Genomic DNA, 26,836 nt, shown 5'->3' on the forward strand with positions numbered 1-26,836 from the left:
GGGCCATACAACCAGGAAAACCCACAACATTCTAGTGATTCCGGTTGTGAAAGCCTTCAACAATACAATGAAACACCCCCTCCCCCAATGTTGTGTTAAATTGACCAAGGCAATTAACTCAATCACTTTCTGTATACTTAACAAACAGAACTGTAGTTTATGAGATTACCTTATTACTGTCTAAAATTGCTTTTATACAATCCATTTCTCGGGTTGCAAATTAAAGCTAAGCAGCAAAGTCCACACTGAAAACTACAAGAGGAAGTTGGCTGTTTTACAATTCTATTTGTATCCATAGGTGAGTTGAAAGATTATATGAACTAGCATAAACTGTACGGCATTGGAACTGTACGGCATCTCTTTCTCTTTGCACTTGAATCATAAATAATTTGAACTTTGAACTGTTGGTCCAATTCAGATGAATTTTAATTTTGTGCATTGGCAATACTTTAGCCTTCATATTAAGAATATAATTAGAAATTGCTCATTATCTAAACCTCTAGATTTTCTAGCTTGGGTATTAAAACTTTGAGAGGAAGAAATTTTATTTCAAAGAAAAAAAGAGCATTTCAGAGCTATGCATTTGCCAAGTGGCAACGAGGTTAACAGCCTGAGCAGATTTCTGTACTGATCAACTGTCTCATTGTAGTTTTATAAGTATATGCAGCAAGACCTCATTGAGCAACATTTTTCTTTAGATTCCTAACCCTGAGAAGAATTTCAGCTTGTGTCAAAGCCTCTTAATTAATCCTTAAAGGAAGCTCTCTCTCTCTCTCTCTCTCTCTCACACACACACACACACACACACACACACACACAGGTTCTGTTCCTCCCACAGCTCTGAGGAACCTTGATTTAATACAAATTAAAATGAAATAAAATGCTAGTTGTTCCAGTCATCACCTTTGGAAGAAAATGTTATCAACTGCCACTGAATTTCATACCACTGCAGATATTATGTTAGCATTCCATGTGGAGTGGTAGCCCACCAGCTGTGGATTTCAACAGCACGATCACTATTGTTCTGCTTTCCTACATAGTACATGTCATGGTCCTGAAACAGGTGGCTCCTGGGTTTCCATTTCAGGTGAATGATGTACTAACATAACCCCTGAAGAGGGCTATTATTTTTATGTACCGGTAATATGTTTAGATCTGCACTGGGAATCCAGACTGATTGAACTATACAGCATCATGAAAAAGACTGTGTTTCTGCAAGATGAAGCAGGTAAAGTGGGCCCGATTATTCCTCATAATAAGATAAGGCCAAAAGGACAGTCAAAAGGCCCCAAATGCCTCTCAACCTCCTGCAGTTGAGAAAAAGGCCATCACTACCAGGCTATGGGTACAAAATTCCATCTTGCATCTTATTTAGCAGGAAGCATTGTGACATCTCTGTATTAGACATACAACGGACAGATGAAAGCACAGCTGGTCAAGGCATACATTTACATCTTAGCAACATCTGAAAAATGAAGAATGCATAGAATGCCTACCTGTTCCTTGCTATAACAAATATCTCCCTGTGCTCATTCTATGCTTGCTGCTACCTTAGGCTGCAAATGCATACCTTTATGACTTGATTTGAATTTCTTGGAGTGCTAAATGCACCCACTCCCTCCTTTCTAACACGGTTTTCTTTTTTGGCTACCCAACATAGGCTTTTTTGACTGCAGCCCTTTGTGCGCTCCTTCTTCTTGTTCTGTGAGTGAGAATTTTAATTTCCTATAAAACTGTCTCCTATCTGCCTGGTTTTTGGCAGAAAAGATTCCTGAATAAGGGCAGCAAGCCCATACAATTTCATCCCAGCTAAATAGAAAACAGTCAAAAACAATCTATGTGGGTTTTCCACTGAAAACAAACAAAAAATGAAAACTAATCATTTTTTTAAAATGAATGAAACAAATCACACGCTGCTAACATGAGGAAGTCAAGTGGAATCAGGGCACATATTGCAGTGCAATTTATGAAGTCAGTGCTGATCTTAGCCTCACTGAAGATTTCAAAAGAAAACACTTGACAGAAATTTTATTACATTGTTTCAGATAATGGTAAACAGGGTTATCAAATCTGAACTCTGCTTATTCCAGAACACAGACACCAACTTCCACTGAAATGAATGTAGTATTTGTTAATATACTGTAGTGAAATTTCTTGAGATTTGGTGAAAGTTGTCATTTGGGAATGGGGAGGAAAAGGGTCTGCAAATATCCTGCACTTTCTACTGTTTTTCCTCTGGGGAAAGGGAGCTAAAATATAATCTTCGGAATCGGAGCAAGATCTCAGTGAATCAGATTTGTTAAGGAAGGTAAATGGAGCCCTTCCCTAGTCATCACTTAGTGGAGGGTTCTCACTTTCAGTCTGACCCAAGTCTACTTATAGTCACACAAGATTAACTCAGAAAGAATACAGATGGACAATGAACATTCAGATATCAATAATGTCCATTAGCACTGCACCCCCTTCAATAGGATATGCATTTACAGACATTTTCATTTCCACAATGGTCTTTTCCACACAGCAGAAATATAAAGTTTTGAGGACGTTATAAAAAGCGTTTTGGGGGAGAAGTTCATATAGCTTTCTCCCTCAAAATGTTTTCAGGATGTTTTATACCTCTCAATCTGGGTTTTTAAAAAATTACTAAACTAGCAATTTTTTTTTCTGAAAACTGATTGAAGACATCTCCTGCTTGCCTGTGCAAACAGAAGCAGGTAGAGGATGCTTCATTTCTCCCACCTCCTCTCCCCAGCTCTTACGTTCATTTTCACTGAAGTTGCACCCACCATTTTCTGCCCTTTTCAGGAACCTCCTGCGTCCATCATTTGTGAAGGTTTCCCAAAGAGGCTTCCTCTGCTTGCAGATCATCCGTGCATGATTTCATTGTAGAAAGTACATAAATAAAGTTTGTTTTGACTGGCAACCCTGCACACGTGTCGTTTTCCTTTTTTTGTTTCCAAGGAGATGTCTGCAAAACTACGCCACAACACATATTTGAGTCGTCGCAGCTACGCCGACATCTCCCTCAAAACAAAAAAGGGGGAAATGACATGTGTGTAGGATTGCCAGGCAAAACAAACTTTCTTCATGTACTTTATACCTTTAAATTGCTTGTTGATGAGATTCAAGCAGAGGAAACCTCCATGGGGAACCTTTAGTAGTAGTAGTCGTAATAGTCGTAGTAGTCGTAGTAGAAGAAGAGGAGGAGGAGGAGGAGGAGGAGGAAGAGGAGGAGTTTGGATTTATATCCCACCTTTCTCTCCTTAAGGAGACTCAAGGTGGTTTACAAGCTCCTTTTCCTTCCTCTCCCTACAACAGACACCTTGTGTGGCAGGTGGGGCTGAGAGAGTTCTGAAGAACTGAGACTAGCCCAACATCACCCAGCAAGAATATAGGAGTGTGGAAACACATCTGGTTCACCAGATAAGCCTCTGCCACTCAGGTGGAGGAGTGGGGAATCAAGCCCAGTTCTCCAGATTAGAATCCACCACTACACCACACATTAAATTTCAGAGTTCAGTTCTGATAACCCTGAAACAATGTAATAAAATTTCTGCCAAGTGTTCTGTCATGCTTTACCAAATGGTGGAGGCACAGAGAGTCTTTACAGCAGCATACAAAAAAGGAGGCACAACTCTGAAATTGATCAGAGCTCCGTCGGGTAGCCGGTGGGGAAAAAAACCATTTTGGCTGGCAGTGTTTTTTTTGTCCATACACAGTTAATACAAAAAACCCCAAAATTGATCTTTTTAAAACATTTATAGGATAGTTTATTTCTACTGTGCAGAAAAGACCATTCTGTGACAAGCAGTAATAAGACTAGGTTGACAGGTACAAGCCCAATTACCTAAGTACTGGTTATGCAATAAGCTCCCTCTTCCCCATGGAAACAATTTTTCTCCCTTTCAAGGGAGTGTGAAAAATAGACAAAAAGGCAGAGGGTGAATGTATACATATTATGTGTTTTCAGCTCAGTATTTGTATTAACTTCAGGAATGAATGGAAAACTAGATCTGACTCGAATGATGACATATATTAAAGATTTTTGCTTTGATTGTCATCAGCTGTTGTTTTGTAAGAACTTCAGTGGCACACAATCTGATGGAGTCAAGTTAGAAATAAATGTATTTTATGCTCTCAAGTATTATTTGTTTCTAAGGATTACCAGGTGGCAGTTTACCCATATATGAATGTTTAGCAGTAGTACCTTACTGGTGTGAAGTCCAAAAACTATTCAAGATAAAGGTATCATATCCACATCAGAAAGACATACTTCAAGAAAGAGGTTACAGTTGTCTGACACTCAGGCACAGTTAAGAGCTACTTACAACCAAGAAAGACTGGATAAAGAAAAAAGCTTCTAATCTCTCTTAGAAAAGATGACAAGCTTACCCTCACAGGAAAAAAAGGTTGTAATCCATACCTTGCAGATGCAGAGTCCCAGGCAGGGGTCATCATTTAAACTGCCTTTCAGAGAACAGTTGCAAGGTGCACAGTGAGGGTAGCCCTTGTAACCTAAAGAGCATCTGTTGCATTTCTCTCCTGAGTAGCCTGGTCTGCAGTTGCAAAATCCTGGAAGCAGGTCTGCAGCAAAATAAAACAAGTGTGAAGCTTAGCTCGGTATTCACTAATATTAAGAAGGCTGACATTTAAAGGAAATGGTCAAAATGTAACAAATCTACTATTTCAAGTTTTTTTTCCTTTCCTTTCTTCTTTCTTTTTTAAAAACCGAAAGTAACTTGCAAAATTTGCTAACCCGTGTCTTTGATCTGAAGTGCTTGCCAGCAGGAGGACAGTCAGCAGAGTGAACTGAACTTGACTATGATGTTCCACGCAGGCAAGAGGGGCTGATCACAGGGCTGAAAAACTTGCTGAATGTTGATAACTGTTCAGCTGGAGTCTGGCCTCTGCAACCTTGGATCCCTTGCAGCCTCTACTGCTAAGGTTGAGATCTTTGCCACTCCATTCATCAGAGGTGGCCTCCTAAACATGTACACACTCCTATGTGCATGCACCAATAGTGACATGGAAGTGCAGGATACAGACCAACTCGTTTATGGACTAAGTAGGTAGCTTTTCTCAGCCTCAGTTTGTATTCATTTCTATTAAAATTTATTTATTTATTTATTTATTTATTTATTTATTTATTTATGTGACTAAAATGACTAACTGTTGGCAAATGCAAAATTGAAATCGCAGAGCTGTACTTGAAGGAAAAGAAAGGGTGGAGAACTTAGGAAACGGTAGTAATACAAGCAGAATTACTGTAGTAATACAAGGGGTAGTAATACAAGCAGTATAAGGCCAGAGTCATCCATCGTTCGCACAGGGCATTACTAAAGAAGTGGGAATTGAGAAATTGGGCCAATTCAAACATAACACTTGTGGCTGTTTTCACATATGAATACTGAGCCATCAAGAAAATACTTGTTGTGGCATATATACTTATAAAAGTGCTTCAGGGAGAAATGTTTACATCTAGGGTTATGTATTGCTGAAGGCATGAATGAAAAAAGAAAACAATGAATATCGAATAAGCAATATTTTCAGGAAGTGAGTTTTGGATGCATTGAAGAAAATAATATTGAGACATTTTGGGAGTAATGAGAACTGGAACTTGGTCAAATAAAATTCTTCAACTCAAAGGTAGTTAAAGTATCATGGGGTGTTTGTGTTTATGATCTACAGTGTTATATATATTTGATTTGTAAAAGTAAATACCTGGCCAGTGTGTGAGTTCAAATCTTCTGTAAGCATGCAAAACAATAAACTTGACAATGTGCTCTCTTAACAGTTCTGTAACAGGCAATTGTACTGACTGAGCAAGAACTACTGTAATGTGACCATTGAATACTGCCTTTACATTACACGTGCATCCCATAATCCTTTGCTCCAGTGCAGGAAAGACACAATTTGTATGCTTTAACTTTGGAAAGAATCACTCATTATTATCTTCTCCTCTATTATATTCAAAGATTAGAGTAATTTTATTCTTGCCTGGGTAGGCAGATACCTCACAGAAACAGGCTTTCATTTTACTCCAAATAAACATTTTTCCCTCAAGCAAACAACCAGCACCTACAAAGTCTATTTCAATATACCTAATGTGCATTCATACTGATTTGCAAATATATAGAGAAAATCCACTGGAAAAATAAATGCACTTTGCAACTCTTCCTTCAAACAAGCACCATCCTTTTTCCAGCTTACAGAGATTGAAGAAAATTGGCTTTCCCTCCTCCCTTTGGGGGAGGAAGGTATATGCTATGAGAATTGAAACACATTTTTCCTGACTTCATGGAAGCAGACTGTCAGAGTGGCTCATTAATAAGCTCCATACACAGAACCTTTTCTATCTTCACAACTGGGTAGGAATAATTTCCTCCCAAAAAGGTTTAGCAAGCAAGTGAATATGTTTTAATTACAGGTGCTAAGCCTGGAGTTCTCATTTTTTATTAGAATGCGTTCCATTAAAGAAAAAAATACAAGAGCAATCAATTTCTACATCTTAGGTGCTTGTATCACATTATTTGATTGGGTAGATATCTTATAAAGCAATCTTAAGAAGGTCTAAATCAGAATCTTCCTGAGGACTATTCAGTGGAGCTTACTTGCCTGAAAGTGCTCTTAGGATTGCGTTGTGAGAGTTGTTTCATTCATGAGAAGACATCCAAAAGTCATTCTTGTACATCCAAATCTCTAACATGCAAAGGATATATGCTAGCACTCACTCATTTAAAAATTATTCAGCAGTACCAGCTTATAAAATAGCCTTGAAAACTAAACTAGGTGGCCATACTACAGGTGTAGCTGCTGACAAAAATAGCATTAACATGCCTAGTTGCCACTCTATTTATTTACAAAATGTGATACTATATTTAGTAATTTATTTACAAAATGTATACTCCACCTTTCTACCCACATTAGCAGCAAACGTATTTAAAATATACATAATGAAAACAACTCTTGAAACCAATAAAACCAAACAAGTCATTAAAACAATTAAAGCCAAGCTAAATTACACACAAAAATATAAAAACAATTGATTGCAAAGCAGGGCAGAATAATTATTTTTTAAAAAAAACTAATAAAAAATCTTCACCCACTGATGGAAGATGGTAACAGAAGGGGACAGGGAAATATCTCCTGGAAGAAAGGACAAGAGTTTTGATGCCATGACCAAGAAGGTACTTTCCTGTATTGTCACCCACCTATTATCAGAAGGACGGGGCACCTGAAGCAGGGGGCACCTGAAGCAGGCAGAAGATGCCCACTTTGGTCGGGTAGCTATGCTTAAGGTATGCTGGTCTTACAACATATATGGCTTTAAAGATGAGTACCACAACAACAGAAACAAACTGGTAAGCACAACTAGAAACAAACTGGGAAGCACTGAAGATGGACCAAAACTGAAGTAATGTGGTCCCTACAACCTGGCAGTCAACATAAACATCCTGGCTGCAGCACTCTGAACTAATCAAAATTTCCAAACATTTTTCAAGAGCAGCTCCACCTGCATTGCAGTAATCTATTTAGATATAACCGATGGCATGAATCACAGTGCCCAGAAAAACTCAAAGCCAGTCAAAGCTGGTAAAAAGTACTCTTGAACACAGATGCTACTTACCCTGTTTCCCTGAAAATAAGACAGTGTCTTATATTAATTTTTGCTCCCAAAGATGCGCTATGTCTTATTTTCAGGGGATGGCTTATTTTTTCGCTCCACAGCTGCATGCTCTGGTCAACGGGCATGCTTCCAAACAAAAACTTTGCCACATCTTACTTTTGAGGAATGCTTTATATTTAGCACTTCAGCAAAACCTCTACTACATCTTATTTTCAGGGGATGTCTTATTTTCGGGGAAACAGTGTACTTATCTAGTTATAGGCCTCAGTTCAATTTTATTTATTTTTATTTAATTTATTTAATTTGATATACCACCCCATCCCCGAAGGGCTCTAGGCGGTGTACAACATAAAACCACATAAAATCATCGCAATCAAACTTTCATAGTTATAATAAAAACAGCAGTTGTTATATCCTAAGATGGCATCTCACCTAAACCTAATCCTCCTAGAAGGAGGAGGGAGAGGTAGTGGGTCCTGATGGTGTTAAGGACCCATAAGTCCTAATAATGGGTCCCGCTGATATTGGGGCCCCTAAACTGGGGGGGGGGGCACACTCAGCAGCTGGTTTCTCCAAAAGCCTGGTGGAAAAACTCAGTCTTGCAGGCCCTGCGGAAATCACCAAGGTCCCACAGGGCCCGGACAGTTGGAGGAAGAGTGTTCCACCAGGCAGGGGCTAGAGCCGTAAAGACCCTGGCCTGAGTGGAGGCCAGCAGCATCATTGAGGGGCCAGGGATCTCCAGTAAGTTGGCCTCTGCCGAACACAGAGGCCGAGCTGGGACATATGGGGTAATGCGGTCCCGAAGGTACGAGGGTCGCAGGCCACGTAAGGCCTTGAAGGTCAAAGCCCACACCTTGAAGATGATTCGGAATTCAACTGGGAGCCAATGCAGACGGCGCAACACAGGTTGTATGTGGTCTTGGAAGGTGCCATCTGTGAGCAGGCGAGCCGCTGCATGCTGGACCAGTTTCAGTTTCTGGGTCAAACGCAAGGGAAGGCCTGCGTAGAGCAAGTTACAATAGTCCAACCTGGAGGTGACCATTGCATGGATCACAGTGGCCAGGTCCGTGTTGGAGAGGAAGGGAGCCAGCCGTCGGGCCTGGCGGAGATGGAAAAACGCAACCCGGGTTATATGGGCCACCTGGGTCTCCATTGAAAGAGATGAATCCAGGTGGACTCCCCAGGCTGCGGACAGAGGAGATCGGCACCAATGAGACCCCCTCCCACACCAGTGGCTGGAAATTCCCAATCTCTCCCTCACGGCCAAGCCAAAGGATCTCCGTCTTCGATGGATTGAGTTTTAACCTGCTCTGTTGCAACCAACCAGCAACTGCCTCCAAACAATGCTGTAGAGCTGCAGGGGCGTCGACGGCTCCCCTCTCCATCAACAGAATGAGCTGAGTGCCATCAGCATACTGGTGACAGATCAGCCCAAAGCTACGTACCAACTGAGCAAGGGGTCACATATAGATGTTAAATAACAATGGGGACAGCAGCGCCCCCTGAGGCACACGGCATTGAAGAGGGCACCTCCAGGAGGCTTGGTCCCCACACCACACTTGCTGACTTCGCCCCCGGAGAAACGAGACAATCCACTGAAGGACACTGCGCTGGATCCCGGAAGCGGCCAGGCGGTGGGCCAAAAGATCATGGTCGACCACATCAAACGCTGTGTCAGATCTAATAATACCAACAGCGCAGATCCGCCTCGGTCAAGTTGCATACGGAGCGTATCCGTGACAGCGACGAGAACCGTCTCCATCCCATGCCCAGCACAGAAGCCGGACTGGAAGGGATCGAAGGCCAATGTGTCATCCAGAAAGCCTTGAAGCTGCTCCAACACCACTCTCTCAATTACCTTCCCCAGAAACGAAAGATTTGAGATGGGGCGGTAATTGGCCAGATCCCTAAGATCTAATGATGGTCTTTTCAAGAGTGGGTGGACCACTGCCTCCTTCAACCCACCCAGAAAGACTCCTTGCTCAAGGGAGTCATTGATGATCTTCAACAGGTGGGGTCGTAGCTCCGCCTGGCAGGTTTTGATAAGCCAGGAAGGGCACGGATCCAGAGGACAGGTTGTAGGTCTAACAGCAGCCAAGGCCCTGTCAACAGCGGCTTCAGAGAGCAGGGAAAACTGGGTCAAACAAGGACCAGAAGATGGCAAGGGAGCCTCCAGTTCGCTAATTGTAGTTAAAGTGGTGGGAAGGTCCTGGCGGAGCGATGCAACTTTATTTGCAAAAAAGCTCATGAATGCCTCACAGCTAATAGTCAATTGAGAATTTGTAGAGCCCTTTGATAAAGAGGTCAAAGATCGAATTATACGAAATAATTGTGCCGGGCAAGAGCTAGCAGATGTGAGAAAGGAGGAGAAGAAAGCCCTCTTCACCTCCTTCGTCGCCATTTCATAGGCTTTCATAAACGTTCTATAGGATGTTTGTGCAGCTTCGTCAAGAGATTTCCTCCACACTCGCTCTAGCCATCTGAGTACCCGTTTCATATGACACAGCTCCTCGGTGTACCATGGAGTCTGCCATGAACAGGGGCGCAGAGGACGCCGGGGAGCAACAACCTCGATGGCCTTGGAGAGTCAGGAGTTCCAATCCTCCACCTGCTCATCGAGCGTGCTGACAGGTTCAGGGTCCCGCAGAGCATTCAGGAAACCAAGTGGATCCATGAGTCTCCGCGGGCGGGCATAAATCAGCCCGTCGCCTAGACGGGGTAGCGCAGCATGTCCATACGAACCTTCAGGGCATAATGGTCGGACCATGGCACTCTGTCAACAGAGGATACGACCAAATTAACCCCAGACCCGAAGACCAAATCCAGCGTGTGAATAAAAGATTGGGGCCAGATTTCATTAAAGAGAAACCCAGCATCGCCATGGATGACACCAGGTCTGCAGCCACTGTGCATGAGGTGGTGTCGACATGGACGTTGAAATCACCCAAAACAATAAGCCTGGGGAACCTCAACGCCCAGTCAGCCACCACCTCCAGCAGGCTGTCCCCCAGTGCACTAGGCGGCCGGTACACCAGAAGGACTGCCAATCTCTCCAAGGCCAACCACTCCAGGCCAACACACTCCATGCCAGTGATCTCCGGGACTGGGACAGCCCTGAAGGGAATGGAATTACGGACAAACATTGCCACACCACCACCCCGGCCCTGTGTTCATGACTGGTGGAGACACGCAAAACCTGGTGGCGTGGCCTTGCCCAAGGCGACGGTCTCACCCTCGCGCACCCAGGTCTCGGTGACACAAGCCAGGTCCACTTGCAGTTCCTTGAGAAAATCCCGAAGAACTGTGGTCTTATTATTTATGGACCTGGCATTGATTAACACCAGGGACGAAGCAGGGTATCCCTGAGCCAAACCATCCTCGTTCCTAGGGATAGGTCGGAGGTCAGAAAGTGAATGAGCATATCCATATCTCGTCCGCTGTCTATTATATGGCCACTGCCTACTGCCATATTTACCCCGTCCCATCAACACTGGGATCCCCAGCCCCAAGCAGGGTGCCCTCATTCCTCCCCAACTCCCCTTCTATCTCCTAACCTAGCCCAACTAAACTCTCCACGGTGGGTAGGCTCAAACCTACTACTAAGCTGACTAACTAATTAATACTAATTCAAGAGCATCCCCAGACTACAGACCTGTAGTCTGTAGACTACAGACCCCTATCCAGAATGTAGACTACAGACCCCTGAACACCTGAATTCCTAAATCAGACCCCCCACTCACCAGTGGCACTTCTACTTTATCAGGATTTAGCTTCATTTATTAGCCTACATTCACTCCAAAATTGCTTCCTGACACTGGTTCTGGGTTTCTAAGCCTCCCTGGGTGCCCAGACCTGAGTGCTTGTTCTTGCCATAAACCTCCAGGTGGGAGCAAGGGATGTAGCATCTGAGGTTGCTCTGACGCTCTGACTGTTCAGCTTGTTTGCTTTCATTTTCTTATCTCTGCTGCTTTGGCTGGCATGCTGGCTTCAAAACAACCTTCCCATGGGATCTTCTGAGAAAGGGGTTATTGGGTCTAGGGTGCAGATGCATGGTTGTACCAGCTTGCAAGAAACTGTTGCTGGCTACTTGAGTCTGGAGGGGAAGGCTGCTGTAATTTCTGTTGGGAACTTCCCGCCTGAATTCAGACTGGACAGTAATCCTCTTGCAGTGTATACATCTCTATTGATTCTCCATCAATAACAAAGATTTCATTTATAATTGTGTTTACTTTATTTGAGAGATCTAGAGGACATGACATTGGGATTGGTAAGGAGCATGAGATAGAGCTGAGTTGTCATCTACATACTAGGTTATTTGTTATGGAGCAAGGTTTATTGTAGGTTGGGTTGTTGGGGAACTGTAGTTGGATATTATGTTATACTGTAGTTCTTGTATTTTTGTTAATTTACTGTGAAATGTTATGCTATATTGTTCTGACATTATCATATTGTTATGATATGTTAGGTGTAATGTTATGCTATTGTTATATAATCATCATGTTGTTGTTATAAAATGTTACATGGAATTTTATGTCAATGTTGTTATGTAATAATAATAATAATAATAATTATTATTATTATTATTATTTTATTTTATTTAATATACCGCGGTGTACAACATAAAACCATGAATATAAAATCATCATAATATAGCTTCCATAAATACAATAAAAACAGCAGTTGTTTCCTGAGATAGGCATCTCACTTAAACTTAATCCTCCTCGAAAGAGGGGGGGAGAGACATTATTATACTGCTGTTACTAGGAAATGTTATATTGATGTGGGTTGTTATAAGTTGATTACTTTGTTATGAATTGTTAACCTGATTGTATTATTGACTGAACTTTTGGGTTGGGAGGTTATTGAAATTGGTACTATTACTATGTTTAGCTTTATGATTATGTATTATTATTATTTATTGTTTATTATGTTGTGCACCACCCTGATCCCTCTGGGGGAAGCCAGTATATAAATTAAATATCAAATCAAATCAAAATACTGGTGACAATCCAACTCAAATTTCTGGATGACTTCACCCAGCAGGTTCCTGTAGATACCAGAGTGTTCCGGGGACAAGATGGACACTAGCAGGCCCCCTCAGGCCACAGGCAAAGAGAAGTAGTCCTCCAGCATGAGCTTCTGAAACCTAAGCCATTTCCGCACGGCCACGATTGGGGTTGGGTCGGCGTATACGACGCCGACCCAACCCCCTTGGGACCGTTCACACGAACGGTCCCAGAAACAGCTGAGAAGACGGCGCCGCAGAGCGCCGTCGCCCGGCCAACTTGCCGCATCTGTGGCCGTCCTGCACATCGCTGAGGCCTGGGGACACGCCTCCCTGCCCTGCGCGAGTGCTCCAGCATCGCAGGGCAGGGGGGGCATGTCCCCAGGCCTCGGCGCCGCACTGGATGGAAACAGACACGTTAGGTAGAGGATGAAAGGGAGGAGGGTGCCTTCGAGCCGCTGCCGTTCGCATGGCAGCGGCTCAAAGCAGCCGTTTTCCAAAAACCTCGCTGGGGAAGCGAGGTCGGAAAACGGCGGCTTTGCGCCGCTCAGGTGGAGCGAGGGCAGCGCGGCTGCGAAGCAGCTGCGCCCCCTGTGCAAACGGCTCCCTGGGGACGGCGTTTTTGCCGTCCCCAGGGTGCCATATATGGTCCGTGCGGAAAGGGCCCTACTCTCCAGAAGCCACCACAAACAAAAACCTTCCCAATCCAAGCCTGAAAAGATGGTCCCAAAGAATACCCTGATTGACAGTATTGATCCACTGAAAGGTTCAGGGGAATTAACAGAGTCAAATTCCCTCTGTGCATCTCCCACTGCTACCAGGATGATCTACCAGGATGACCAAAACTGTTGCAGTCCTGCTAACTTCGTCTGAAGACAGATTTAGAAGGATCCCGGCAAGGGGTCCCCAGACTTCTGACCGGACTGGCCAAATGAACTTGAAGACATTTATCCGGCCCGCTGGGCAGAAGCGGATCTCCCCCTTCTCTATCTCCTTTTCTTAGGTTGTGAACAGCATTAAAGCGCGAGGCGACTCGCTGCGGAGGACGATACCAGACAACAAGAAGCGGCAGAGCTGCCTACTCCTCTTACATTAGTGCGGTCCTCGGCGGCGGAATGAGCAGCGAGGCGTCGCCAGCATGTTGTAAACAGGGGAATGAGTAATCAAACTCGGACGTGCTGGAGCTTGGCACCCGGCCAGGACCTGAACAGCCTCAGAGATGCGGGCTTCGCTGCTCATTCCAAGCGGCCGGAGGGGACCCCGTACCAATCTTGACAGCAAGGGGGGGGGAGAGACAGGGGGGGGAGCTTCAGGGCGGGATGGGAAGGGGACTGCGCGAAGTCAGGGGAGCTCGGCCAGGGGAATTCGAGGGCGGATGGATGGCGCCCCCCCCACGGGCGGCACTTGGTCCGGCCCCCGGCTGGGCTCTGGCCATGCGTGAACTGGCCCCCTGTTTAAAAAGTTTGGGGACCCCTGATCTAAGCAATCTGTTACATTATGTTAAATTTAATTTATATACCGCCCTCCCCCAAAGAGCTTCATCCAGAAATGGTTGCAGTTGTTCAGCTAGCACCAATTTAATAGTGGAACATTTGAGAATGGTTGATTTATAGTGTATCTTTCTTGCTGAGACTCGGAGAGTATTATCTACAATACCTACAGTTTCTCCCCATTTTTGTATTTGGTTCTTTTTAGTTTTTTAAGCATGGTTTCAATACTTTGCAGTGCCAATAAAATATATTAATATAGTTATTCATTTTTGACTGGTTTCAGTAGGAAACACAACTATAGTCTTTTTGTTTGTTTCACTTTACTTCCAAAAGATACGCCATTGAATTTACAACCATAATTGTTTCCCACTGAAAGCAAATCAGAATATGAGTCAAAGGGATCACTCAGCTGGCTTCCATACTGTTAAATCTCTATGTAAAATCCTTGGAAAAAATCATTTATAGTTTTAGAGTTGAGTGCGATCAGTATGCTGACAACACTCAGTTCTGCATTTAAACTCCCTGATACTGCTGTAGCTGCCCTGAGCCACAGCCTGTAGTTAAATGATTATAGATGAACTAGTTGAAATTGAATTGTGACAAAACAGGTGGCAAAAACTGACATGGGGAAGACTGACATTTTTGAGGGCACAGTTCTTTCCACTTTTGATGGGATTCAGCTGCCTCTTGCTAACTTGGTTAGGAGTCTGTGAGTTATACTGAATCCAGCATTACTATTGGAGAAGAAAGTTAATTTAGTTCTAAGGAATGCTTTTTCCATCTTCACTTAGTTCTGATGATGACTATCTAGATGCACTTGATTTGGCTACATTGATCTATTCTACTGTAACCTCATGATTGCGATACATGATCTGCCTGTGAAGACATCTTGGAAACGACATGGTGCAGCTTACCGCAGCTTGTTTTCCACAGGGATCTGTTCTAGGTTAAATATTCAGATTACACCAATTCTACAGTCACTCCACTGGTTACTGATCAGTTTCCATGTTAACTTCATGGCCTAGGACTTATTTATCTACTGAACTATCTCTCAAAACAAGTTCCTCTGAGAAAATTTAACTGATCTGAGCAAACTCTTCTGAAAGTGCCACTCAGCAAAAAGTTAATAATGGCTCCTGTACAAGAGCATTTTCTCTTGTGGCCCCCAACTCATGGAGCAGTCTGCTTGACAGGGTCAGGAAGGCTCTCATACTTCTTTCATTTCATAGGGTATAAAAAAACCAGAACTTTTCAGGAGAGCATTTTTATAAAGTGAATACAGAAACACATAATTCTGCAGGAAGATAATAGAGAGGTAACAAAGGCTGTTTCCGCACGGGCGGAATACAGCGACCCAGGGATGCTAAAAACAGCGTCCCTGGGGAGAATGTATAAGCAGCTGTTTCCAAACCTTATCCCTGAAGGTATTTTGGAAACAGCAGGCTTCTAACGCTTTTCTGCCGTGCAAATGCGCAGCAGCTAGGAAGAGCACCATCCCCTTCCTGAAGCAGCCTACACCACCCTGTCTTCTGGCTTCCGGCTTGTTGCAGAGGCCAGGGGACATGCCCCCTGGCCTGCGACTCCAGAGCTGTCGCTCCAGGCTGCAATAGAGGCGATGTCTGCCTGGCTTCTCGCGGCTGAAGCTGGAAGCCAGGAGCTAAGGTAGGCAAACTTTCCCGGCGGCTGGCGCGGCCAGCCTGTCACGAGAGGGCTGCGCCGCCGCCTGCTGCCCTCTTGGGACCATCCATGCGAACGGTCCCAGGGGGGTGCATCAGCATTGTTTATGCCGATGCACCCCCGCACCGTTGCGGTGCAGAAAGGGCCAAAGTTAACAGGATTCTAACTTTACTTTCATGTGACAATTATAAGCAAATTAATTTCCTTCTCTATGATGTAATGTTTTTGGAAATGTAATATATTGTTTTAATTAAATTGTTTAAAGTCCTCTGTAATCCACTTGGTTTTTCAACAAAAAGGCAGATGCGTAAGTAGCGGGATCCTAGCAACCCAGATGGTGGGATTCAAAATGAATTGCTAACAAGCAGTTTCCGATAAGGTGGGATTCAAACCGTTTGGAACAACTGGTTGTTTACAACCACCATTTTAGCAACCAGTTCTGCCAAAGTGGTGTGAACCTGCTGAATCCTACCACCGATCTAACCCCTCTTCAACAAGCCTTTCTTCCTTCTTTTGCAGGAGAAGCCACTTAAGTTGGAGGAGGACTTTAAACTTTACTCATCAGACTAAGGCTCATTCCGCACATGCAGAATAATGCACCTTCAAACTGCTTTCAGTGCTCTTTGAAGCTGTGCGGAATAGCAAAATCCACTTGCAAGCAGTTGTGAAAGTGGTTTGAAAATGCATTATTTTGCATGTGCGGAAGGGGCCTAAGTATGGGTAGGATTGTCCCAAAATGAAGAAAGTAACATAAAAACTAATAAGCACAGTAACAATAATAAAGAGGAAAGAATTATAAATATTAAGTCTAGTAATATTAATGTATTTATTTATTTATTACTTATATTTCTACACCGCCCCATCCCCGAAGGGCTCCTATAACTTATTATATAACTTTTGTCCTGTGGAATTATTAGAATTTGGTTATATGATTTAGCCTGCTTTACTGGTTTGGAAAAGACAATATTGTTATTTTCCTTTCTTAAATGTATTTGTATATATGCTTATGTATATTTATAGAGAAATGCCAATTTTGAAATTTCATATTAAATGAAAATAATCAATTCTAGAATACTGGGCATATTCCAAAGAAAGGGTCCATGACTGATCAGTTCTTACATTTCTAACTGTACTTAATTAATAAATGGACAAATGTGACATTTTCCAGACCTTACCTTGCTTTTCAAATGAACATAAAAATGGAGAAGAAAAGACAGAGTATGCTAAGGATTTGTAGTTTTAAACCACTGTCTCCAGAAGGGAGAGCTTCTTGTTGCATAAACGTACAACAGCTTTTTACACACAGAGTTAGAAACCCACACTAAGTTACAGAAACCCACACTAAGGAAAATGGTTGAAGGACTATTTTGTGGGTACTTTTGAACAGACCCTTTAATAATGCCTTCCCAAACATAAGAGGAAATGGAAATAACAGAAAATAGAAGCTCATGGGAAATATTCCACCTCAAAATCAAATGTTACAGCATAGAGAACTGAAAGAAAACCATGGCGGGGGGGAAATAGCACAGGTTTCCAAGGGAGCATTCTCCACGAACACAGGCAAATGGATTTGCAAAGGTCTCCTGTGAGATGGCATTTCTGAAAGGACTGGCACTGTGAAAAGAGGTTACTACTCTTCAGCATTTAGCAGTATGCTATATAATGTTCAACATGGTGAACTAATCAAGAATCAAACCTCCTGCAGCCTCTTTCTCATCCTTTACACAAGTGCCATTTAAACAGCCAATGGAATCACAATGACACTGTTGGCATGGATTACGGTCATGAGGCAGAACCTGTGTGTGAAAAGAAAAGGTAATAAGATTACAAAGTAAATCTGCTGATAACGCAATCTGACAAAACTAGGAAACTCCAGTATTACCCATATTATATTCATGGCTTACCATATGCCACTTTCTGTTTCCCTCTTTTCCCATTGGCAATTACAGTGATACTGTGCTGCTTTGAGACACAACATGCCCCTACTGATTCCAAAAGTAGTGTTTACAGGATTACAGCCTTCATCAATTCAAAATGAAATATTAGCTAGAGGCTATGGCCCTCCAGAGCATTCTTTCATATCAACACAATTCAGTTTCATATTCTTATAAACCTCTACTTTACAGATTTCCCACTGTGAGAAAGGGAAACAAAACAGACTGTAATTGAAATAGAATGATTCAAAACGGCAATAAGAACTAATGTCATTTCTATTGAATAGTCTAGCTCCTCTCACTGAACCGATGGTTTAGACTGTAGGACAATGGGAATACTTTACCCCTTTGGGCCTGAAATTGCCATCCATTTGGGGTTCACAGTTGAAGTCGCTCAGAATGTGTGGGATAATGCACACTCCACCCCCGATGTATTCCCCATGGATATTCAGACTCTGCTTTTTGTGGGCCACGGTCTGATCATAGTAGCATTCTTCAGCCTTCCCGTGACAATTGCAAGCTGAAAAAAAATAGTGTGTTACCAAACATTACCATCTGTAAACACATTGAAACAAGATTTAACTAGAATAGTAACAATTTATTTAAACATTTTGACACTTATGCTATGCGGATTGAAACAAATGAGGTAAGTGCCTACATGGAGAGAGATTTTTTCGCTCTTAAAATCAGTAAGACACAACTAACAAATACTACAGGGATACACATTTATTTCAGAATGAGTTACTCCTTCCCCAAATTCCCATTTGATTTCATTCAATCTCAAGCAGAAATGAATGGGAATCAAAATCTTATGAACTAATCCTATTTTGTGTTCACATAAATTTCAAAGGAATGCATTTCTTGCTAAAACTTTCCATTTGCTTTCCATTCAGTTCGGAGAAAATGTTCAAGGGTTGTGGCCTTCTCCAAAAGTCTTTTACCTGTCTTATTGCAGACAGGCAGGGGAAAATATCTTGTTTTATTGACAAGAAAAGGAAAAAATACATTTCTGGCTGTGATGTCTTTTGATCCAGCATGGATGAGAATCTCTGCAAAGATTTGTAAAAAGGAAAAAACAAAGACATGTTGGACCATCTTTGTTTTATAATACTCTGCTTGGGTTCTTGTGCGCAAGTGGCAGATGAAATTACAATTCTACTTACCGGTAGTTCTTTTTTGTTGAAAAGGGTATAGTCTGCATATCATTTGATACTTCTCTCTTAAAATTAGCATCAGTTCATGACAACAATAGACAATATTTATGGACAGTATTTATGAACTGGCCATTATTTATGGAATCTACCTCTTAATGTTTCAGAATTATTTAAATTAGTTGAACCCAACCAAATAATATCTACTTTGAAATACTGAGTATACAATCAATGCATAAGCGATATAGGCACTGACCAGAGTTGCATTCGTTAGGACTCTTGAATTTGTGAACACAAAAATTCAAGCAAGCCTTAAAGGACACAATCTAGTCAAGGTTTTGCATGCACAAAGTGCCACTGATTTTATTGCAACAGTTATTGACAAACCTAAGTCTCTCCCACTGAAATTACAGGGACTTAATTAGTGTTGAAAGTGGAGGACTGTGCAATGTTCCTTTGTACAGAGCACACCAGTACTTCAGAGGAGGCAGAAGAGTCAACCATGCTAGGAAGATCATTTCCCACATCCCTTCATCTGCTCTGCCGCTGTCCCTTTGTGGACTCAGAGTGCTGCTCTTAGTGGTTCCTTCCTTTCAGCTAACTCTTCCTCCTGTTTCTATCTTTAACCTCTGTGAGGGCAAAATGTTCTCTGCGGTATCTATCATTGAGCAGAAAGACCAAATGCCTACAATTCCTTTCCTATCAAAGTATGGAATTCCTTTATGATAAAGGACTTATATTTATTTTCTAAAGCTCTACAATACATAAGTGAAATGTATTCTGTGAGCACCATCCCCCTTCCACAGTGCCATTCAAGCTTGTTTGCTAACAAATAGTGTCCTGTATTTCTAAGGAACAGAGTATATCCAGAGAGCTTCAGGTACTGGCAAATGATTTTTAAATGTAAGAGTACACTATCTGAGGTGATATTTATCATTTTTGGTGTTCATTTTTGTCATTTGTACCATGCTGCTTCTCCAGGGAGCCCAGAGCAGCTGACAAAGTTGCCAGAGAGTCTTCCATCAAGACAGTTTATAGGGCCAAACCTGGATATGTCATAATGAATATGCAGAGTATTTTTGACAAATGCTGTAAATAGCATTGGGAATATCTTTCAGTTACCTTCACACTCATGCTTCACAAGGAAAGTCCCAGCTCGCCAAGGCTTCTGATTAAATCCAGGACAGCACCGATCACAGCTTTCTCCACATGTATTGTGTTCACATGCACAAGATGATCTCTGGTTAAAATATAACAGGAAGTTTAAAAAATAGCTGCTGAAAAATGCAAATAATGTACTTGCTATCCATCTATTCATCCCCCCAATATGCATATGTTGTCAAAAATATGTAAACAAAAGATCACAGATAGTGCCCATGTACATAGATGAATTAGATAGGTCTTTGTAAAAAGAAAACGTTTTTCAACTTGGTTAGGAAATTGGCAAATGACAGGATATGGGGCATGGAAGTATGCAAGGAGGGAAGAGGCCTTATTTTCTGCCTCTTGTATATTCTAGGTCAGCGTCAGCTTCATGGTTGTGTGGTAGTGGCGTAAGCAAATGAACAGAATCCACCAATTCCATGTTGTTCTCAACTGCAGACTTTAGCTCTTTGACACACGAGAAAGACTGGACCAAGATGAAATAGCAACCACAACATGGAGTTACATTCAGGTCATACTTGAATGTACATACATTGTGTGCAGAATTGAAGCACTGTGATTCAGATCAGCACCAGGCCACCCACTGCTGCAAACAGAAAGAATGCACAAATTTTTGCATGACTTGGGACATGAGATAACACTCATGTCACTGAATTGCTTGAGGAAAGCAGCTTTAGCTGGACCTTTCAGTAGTTTAATATTGTGGATTACACCATTCTTAAAAAAATGAATAACGTCTTGTTGGTACAGTTTGAACTGGTGGTACAGTAATTTCACTCTTACCTATGGCGGTTTCTGCATGGGCCAAAAACAGCAGTGTTTAAAATGGTGTAAAGGGGTTTACACCATTTTCACACTGCTGTTTTTGGCCCATGCGGAATCTGCCTATGTGATTCTTTAAAAGAGCTTGGATCAGCAGCAGATTTCCACTATTTTGGGAGAGGCCAAATTCCTCCATTTGCAGATTCACAGCTCATGCTGTTCTTGGAGGTTCTCACTCCACTTCCCAACAGCATCATTTTGGGGAGCACTTTGGGCTGCAGCAAGTTGGGGGATATGAGGAAATCTCATTCTACTAATGGAAATACCTTCTACAGCAGTGGTTCTCAACCTGGGGGTCGGGACCCCTTTGGGGGTCAAACGACCCTTTCACAGGGGTCTCCTAAGACTCTCTGCATCAGTGTTCTCCATCTGTAAAATGGATAAATGTTAGGGTTGGGGATCACCACAACATGAGGTATTAAAGGGTCAAGGCATTAGGGAGGTTGAGAACCACTGCTCTACAGGATCCAATCACAAAAGTGACCACTGATGGTACTAGCTCATTGCCTTGTAACAGAGCTCATTGCCTTTAACTGAAAAGCAGGTAGTAGTAGTTGTACTAGTAGTAGTAATTTAAAAAGTTGCAATACAATCATTCACTAATGTCATATTGAACTTCGTGGAACTTTCAACACAAAATGCATAAGTTCAGGCTGATGAAATCTTCAAGAATTTGACATTCCTAGCTTTAAAAATAAGATTTTTTTCATAGTGGCATATATGTCACAGTAAATAAAATGGCTGTTTTTTAAAGGGGTTAACATAATATTTAAAGAGTTTAGAAAAATACATACATTAGTAGCTGGATTCAGTGGGCATGCCTTTGCATGGCCAAAACAGATGCACATTCCACCGACGGAGATATCTTTAACTGAATAATAATACTGCCAATAAAAACATACAAAACAAACACATAAATAAACAGTAATTTTAACTATTTTACAAAATGCAAAATTGTCATACATTTTATATTTCAAGCATCACTGTGATCAAAAACGGGAAAAAAGAGTACTAATGTTTAATTTCATAGACACCTTTCCCTCATATTCATACCAGGTAAAGAGCATTGATGTATACTGAATATTGTTTGAGTTAGAAACTCAAAATAAAACAAAAATGCAAAATTGATCATTTTGTGAATCCAAGCAGAGGCGATACATTTGTGTCCCATAGCAAGATTTGGAGAGGGGATGTAAGCTTTTGACAATCAAAGACCACTTTATCAGATGGTCTTCATGGTGCAACTGGACTTGAAATTGGCTGTTCAACTGCAGATCAACATGCCTACCCTCTGAAACCAAGCATAGCAGAGGTCCTGATGAACTTCATAGCTCTTTTGTATGGAGCATTATCTCAAGCTACATGGAAATACTGGATTTCAACTGAGATAAAACTCACAGCTTTAAAGCACAGAATGTCGAATTGTTTATTTCAGGCATTCTAACATTTATATTCCCTGACTGCACAAGGTGCCTCTTGGTCTTCCTCCTCCTATTCCTCCATCATGTGTGCTGAATACTGTAGGACACACTATGAACTGTTATAACTGCTGATAAGCTATCAATAAAAAAGGAACCCGGAAGGAATAACAGGTGGTAACTCATTTCCCCCTATCCACTGATTTTTTCTTTCCCTTTCCTGAAAGTTTCTCTACTTTTTCTGCTTTCTTCTTTCCTTCCTGCTTTCTTCTGTATTTCCTACATTACAGCCTACCTACATATATCCATCCCTCTGTCTTCAGCCTTGCTCTCCTCACCCAGCAGTCTCTACCTAGGAAAACTATGGTTCAGTTGTGTGGTGTGGCTCACTGGCCCACGCCCACTTGCATAGCACAGAACCCTCAAGGACTTATAGGGGCACCCTGTTTTGTAGCTCTAACTGGTATACCATACAGGCTTTCACAGGGTGGCTGCTGTTGAAGAGTAGCAACCAGCCAGGCCTAGGTGAGTCATGCAAGTCACTCAGAGATAGCTGCCAGGCCCAGACCCAGCATTGATAACACCTCTCTCAAAGGCCAAAACAGTCCTGGAAAGGACCATGCCAGCTCCCCTTGTCATTATGTCACAGAAACTAAGCCTGGAATACTGTGTCTGCCTAGCAATGGGCACTAAGGGAATCTATTTCTTAAATCTACAAGTGATTATTTTATCGTTAGAGGGTTTTTTGAACTCCTCAATATTGGATGTTCTTTTCCCTTTTTTCTTTCAAACCTGGGGAGTTTTTCAGATTTGTAGAAAGAACCATCTTATCTATGCAAAGCTTTAGTCACCAGATTTATCTTCAGATTTGGCTAGAAAATACAAAATACACTTTGGATCCTGAAAGGGCCGGCAGCAGGCATCTAATTTCCCCTCTCCCACTATTTCCTCCTTCCCTTCCCTGAAAGCCCCCCTATTCTTGCTTTCTTCTCTATTTCCCACCCAACAGGCAGCCTTCCTGTATCTGTCCCTCTGTCTACAGCTCTCCCCCCAACCAACATCTAGACTCATCTGAATAGTTGGAACCCCTCAATGATTTGTGAGAAGATACCTTCCATTCCCTGGCATCCCCCTTCCCACATTATTCTGAATTTTCTTCCTTCTGGTAATCCCTATACTTCTCCCCTTTCACTACACCATTCTCTCCTTCTCAGACTTTCACCATCTGACTTCTATCTACCTCCCAGCTATATTTATTATTTACTTCATTTATTTACTGTCACACTGTACAGACCCTCCACCTGTTCACCTCCTGTGCCACATGTCCATGTGCCTTTCCCTTCCCATTCACTTACAAGGACTCCTCCACTCATGCTCCCAGCTTCCCAGAGTTGATGGGGAAGGGCATGCAGGTAATGCACAGTGGCAATTCTCCTTGATGACCACAGCATCTGCATGCACCACCCCATGCTCTTGGAGAAAGGACATGAAACTGCTTCAAGAAACTGTGATTGAAAGATGGTAAGATGGTGTACAAGAAGGGGAAGAATTCACTATCAGGAAGGATCACACACATGTGAAGGAGTGGAAATGGGCATGGGGAGGCCTGGTGGCAGATAGAAGGGGCCCCGGGTACTGTCTGCACAGGGTCATACAAAACCTGGAACTGGTACTGTACTCATGGCAGCTTGATAAGCAAATTACATTTAAAATTGAGCAATGGCTTTCTTCTTCACCATAAGACAGAGGTGTACCTAGGCAAACTGGAGCCCTGGGCAAAACCTGAGTTTGATGCCCCCCCCCCATGAGCAGCCAACCTCCCCCACCTTGACCAAACAATTATATTTTTCTACCAGGTCATTTCAAAGTCACCATCACATTATAGAACATCCCCCAACTCACAAATCTGAACACAGCAATGGGCCATGCCACACAGCAGAAATAATTTTTGGAAAACATTTTCAAAATGCTTTCAAAATGTTTTATTACTGCTATGAAAACATTTTATGGTGTTGTATCCAATTCCCCCCAATCGGGGGGAAACAGCAGATTTAAAAGGAGAATCAGGGCTCCCTTGTTTAAACAAGTGATGCTGGAATCCACCCCAAAACAGCATCATTTTCAATGGTGTTTAAACTAGGGTGCCCAGATTCTCCTTTTAAATCCACCTTAAAGAGAGAATCTGGGGTCCCCAACATTGAAAGTGATACTATTTTGGGGTGGATTCTCCCCCACCCTGAAACAGCATCCCTTTCAATGTTAAAACTGTGGACCTCAGATTCTCCCTCTAAATCCATGCCGAAGGGGGTGGATTTAATTTTAACAACAACAACAACAACAACAACAACAACAACAATAACAACAACAACAACCTTTATTAGGCATTGAGAGAATAAAAGAGAGAAAGAAAACAAGCATTGGCAGGAAGGGAGTGGATTTAAAAAGAGAATCTGGGGAAATTTAGAGGGTGCCTGTTGTCAGGGGTGCAATTATTAAGATAGCAGCATCAAAATTTCAGAGTGTCTTTGTGAGATCCTACTGATGATACCACCTAGATTTGGTGAAGTTTGGTTCAGGGGGTCCAAAATTATGGACCCTCAAAGGTGTAGCCCCAATCTCCTATTAGCTCCCATTGGAAACAATGGGGGATGGGGGCACTCCCTTTGGGAGTCCATAACTTTGAACTCCCTAAACCAAACCTCACCAAACCCAGGTCATATTATCAGGAGAGTCTCCCAAAAAATCCCTGAAATTTTGGTGCTGCTAGCCTAAATTCTGTGCCTCCTGCAGGCCAAAAACGGAAAAACACTGAAAATACAAAAAAAACCCCAAACGAACCTGCAATTTTGTTACCCACCACAAGGTGGCGCCCTGGGCAGCTGCCCACTTTGCCCAATGGGAGGAACGCCTCTGCCATAAGAACTACAGTAGTCAAAACGACAAGAGAAGTTCCAGCAGAATTCATTTTTTAAAAATCTACTTGTCTTGTAATTTCTTATCAAATGAGCTGTAGGCATTTCTAAAAGTTGCTGTATTGAAATCATTGCACATACGTCCCTTTATTTAAGGAGCAGCAGTGGCATAGTGGTTAAGAGCAGGTGCATTCTAATCTGGAGGAACCGGGTTTGATTCCCTGCTCTGCTGCCCGAGCTGTGGAGGCTTTTCTGGGGAATTCAAATTAGCCTGTGCACTCCCACACACACCAGCTGGGTGACCTTGGGATGGTTGCAGCTTTTCGGAGCTCTCTCAGCCCCACCTACGGTACCTCACATGGTGTTTGTTGTAAGGGGGGAGGGGCAAGGAGATTGTAAGCCCTTTTGAGTCTCCCACAGGAGAGAAAGGGGGGATATAAATCCAAACTCTTCTTCTTCTTTATTAAGCTTTATTAAACAGTGACAAAAAAATGTCATGAACAGAAAGATTTTTTTTTGGGAATTACCTGTAACTGCAGCTAACGTTTTCATTTTTTGTTTTCAATTTCAAGCAACATTTAAAAACACACATATACCACAGCAAAGACAATAGATAATGTGTGGCTAGTGCTAACTTCAGAATTGAGTTTTCACTGCATAAAATGTTCATGGCAGTGACACATAGGGAAGGTTAAATGAAGCAGAACATATGAAGACAGCATCGTGAGAGCTACGAGAATTTTTCTAAAAGCAATCTTTGTGAGATCATCTGAGTCAACATCCTGCAGCTCTTAAGTACCAAGTAAGAGCTGTTACTTGTGCTTCATGTTGATAATCCCATTAAACAAAAGATGTAAACAAACATTTTCCCTCTGCTTTCTGCAAAACAAAAGAAATGACTGAGCAGAATCAAGAAAAATCTAAGTGGCACAGGACAAATGAGAGTCACCTATGCCAAGTGAACAATTGATAACTTATTTGAACACTGAATTTACCTGTAACTGTTGTTTGTTAAGTCGTCTTTTGTGTAGGAACACACATGCTTGGGACTGTGCATGCACTGGCCAGCCAAGAAAGAGCTTTCTACCACTTGGCAGAATTGAAAGGGTGTTCTACCCCACTCAGTGCACACAGTAGCATTTTCCCATCTAAACCAACAACCAGGGCAAAACATGAGTTTTCTGCCCCCTGTCCCTGCCCCCTAGTGTGGGCGGGGGATGCAGACAGGAGTCTTGGGTTAGGGAGGCGGGAGCACGGCGCTCCAGGGGAGGGAACGGGCACTATGCAGGCAATGGGGATGTCCCGGGGATGGCGGCCCCAATGCTGAACCTGGCGTTCATCTAACTAGTGCAGCCATGGGATGGGGGAGACAATTCCTGGCTGGCCCCGAACTATGGAGCCCCACTGCCCTTCCACAATGCCAGCTGAGCAACCATCTGCCAATACATGCCTTGAAGGAGGAATGCCCTGTTGCCTCAGTTCTTCTGAACTATTGGATCTCAAGTAAACAGTGCTCACAGCAAGGCAAAAGGGAGGAAATGAATATGACAACAGACAACAGTTATAGGTAAGAACAATGCTGTTTTCATCTTCAGTCTTCTGTATAGTCTCCCATTTGTAATATCACAGGCTACTC

General features: G+C 42.5%; 1 protein-coding gene across 1 annotated transcript in view; it reads right to left on the reverse strand.

Moving 5' to 3' along the window:
• Positions 1-26,836, reverse strand: part of LAMA2 (laminin subunit alpha 2) — a 549,054-nt gene that overhangs the window by 334,560 nt on the left and 187,658 nt on the right. The window contains exons 6-10 of the mRNA XM_048490901.1: positions 21,665-21,754; positions 20,007-20,124; positions 18,078-18,253; positions 17,496-17,595; positions 4,424-4,584 (exon numbers count right to left, since the gene is read on the reverse strand). Of these exons, the coding sequence (XP_048346858.1) occupies positions 4,424-4,584; positions 17,496-17,595; positions 18,078-18,253; positions 20,007-20,124; positions 21,665-21,754 (645 nt within the window). The remainder of the gene's footprint in view (positions 1-4,423; positions 4,585-17,495; positions 17,596-18,077; positions 18,254-20,006; positions 20,125-21,664; positions 21,755-26,836) is intronic.

Source organism: Sphaerodactylus townsendi, linkage group LG01 (genome assembly GCF_021028975.2).
Source record: "Sphaerodactylus townsendi isolate TG3544 linkage group LG01, MPM_Stown_v2.3, whole genome shotgun sequence".
Taxonomy (NCBI): domain Eukaryota; kingdom Metazoa; phylum Chordata; class Lepidosauria; order Squamata; family Sphaerodactylidae; genus Sphaerodactylus; species Sphaerodactylus townsendi.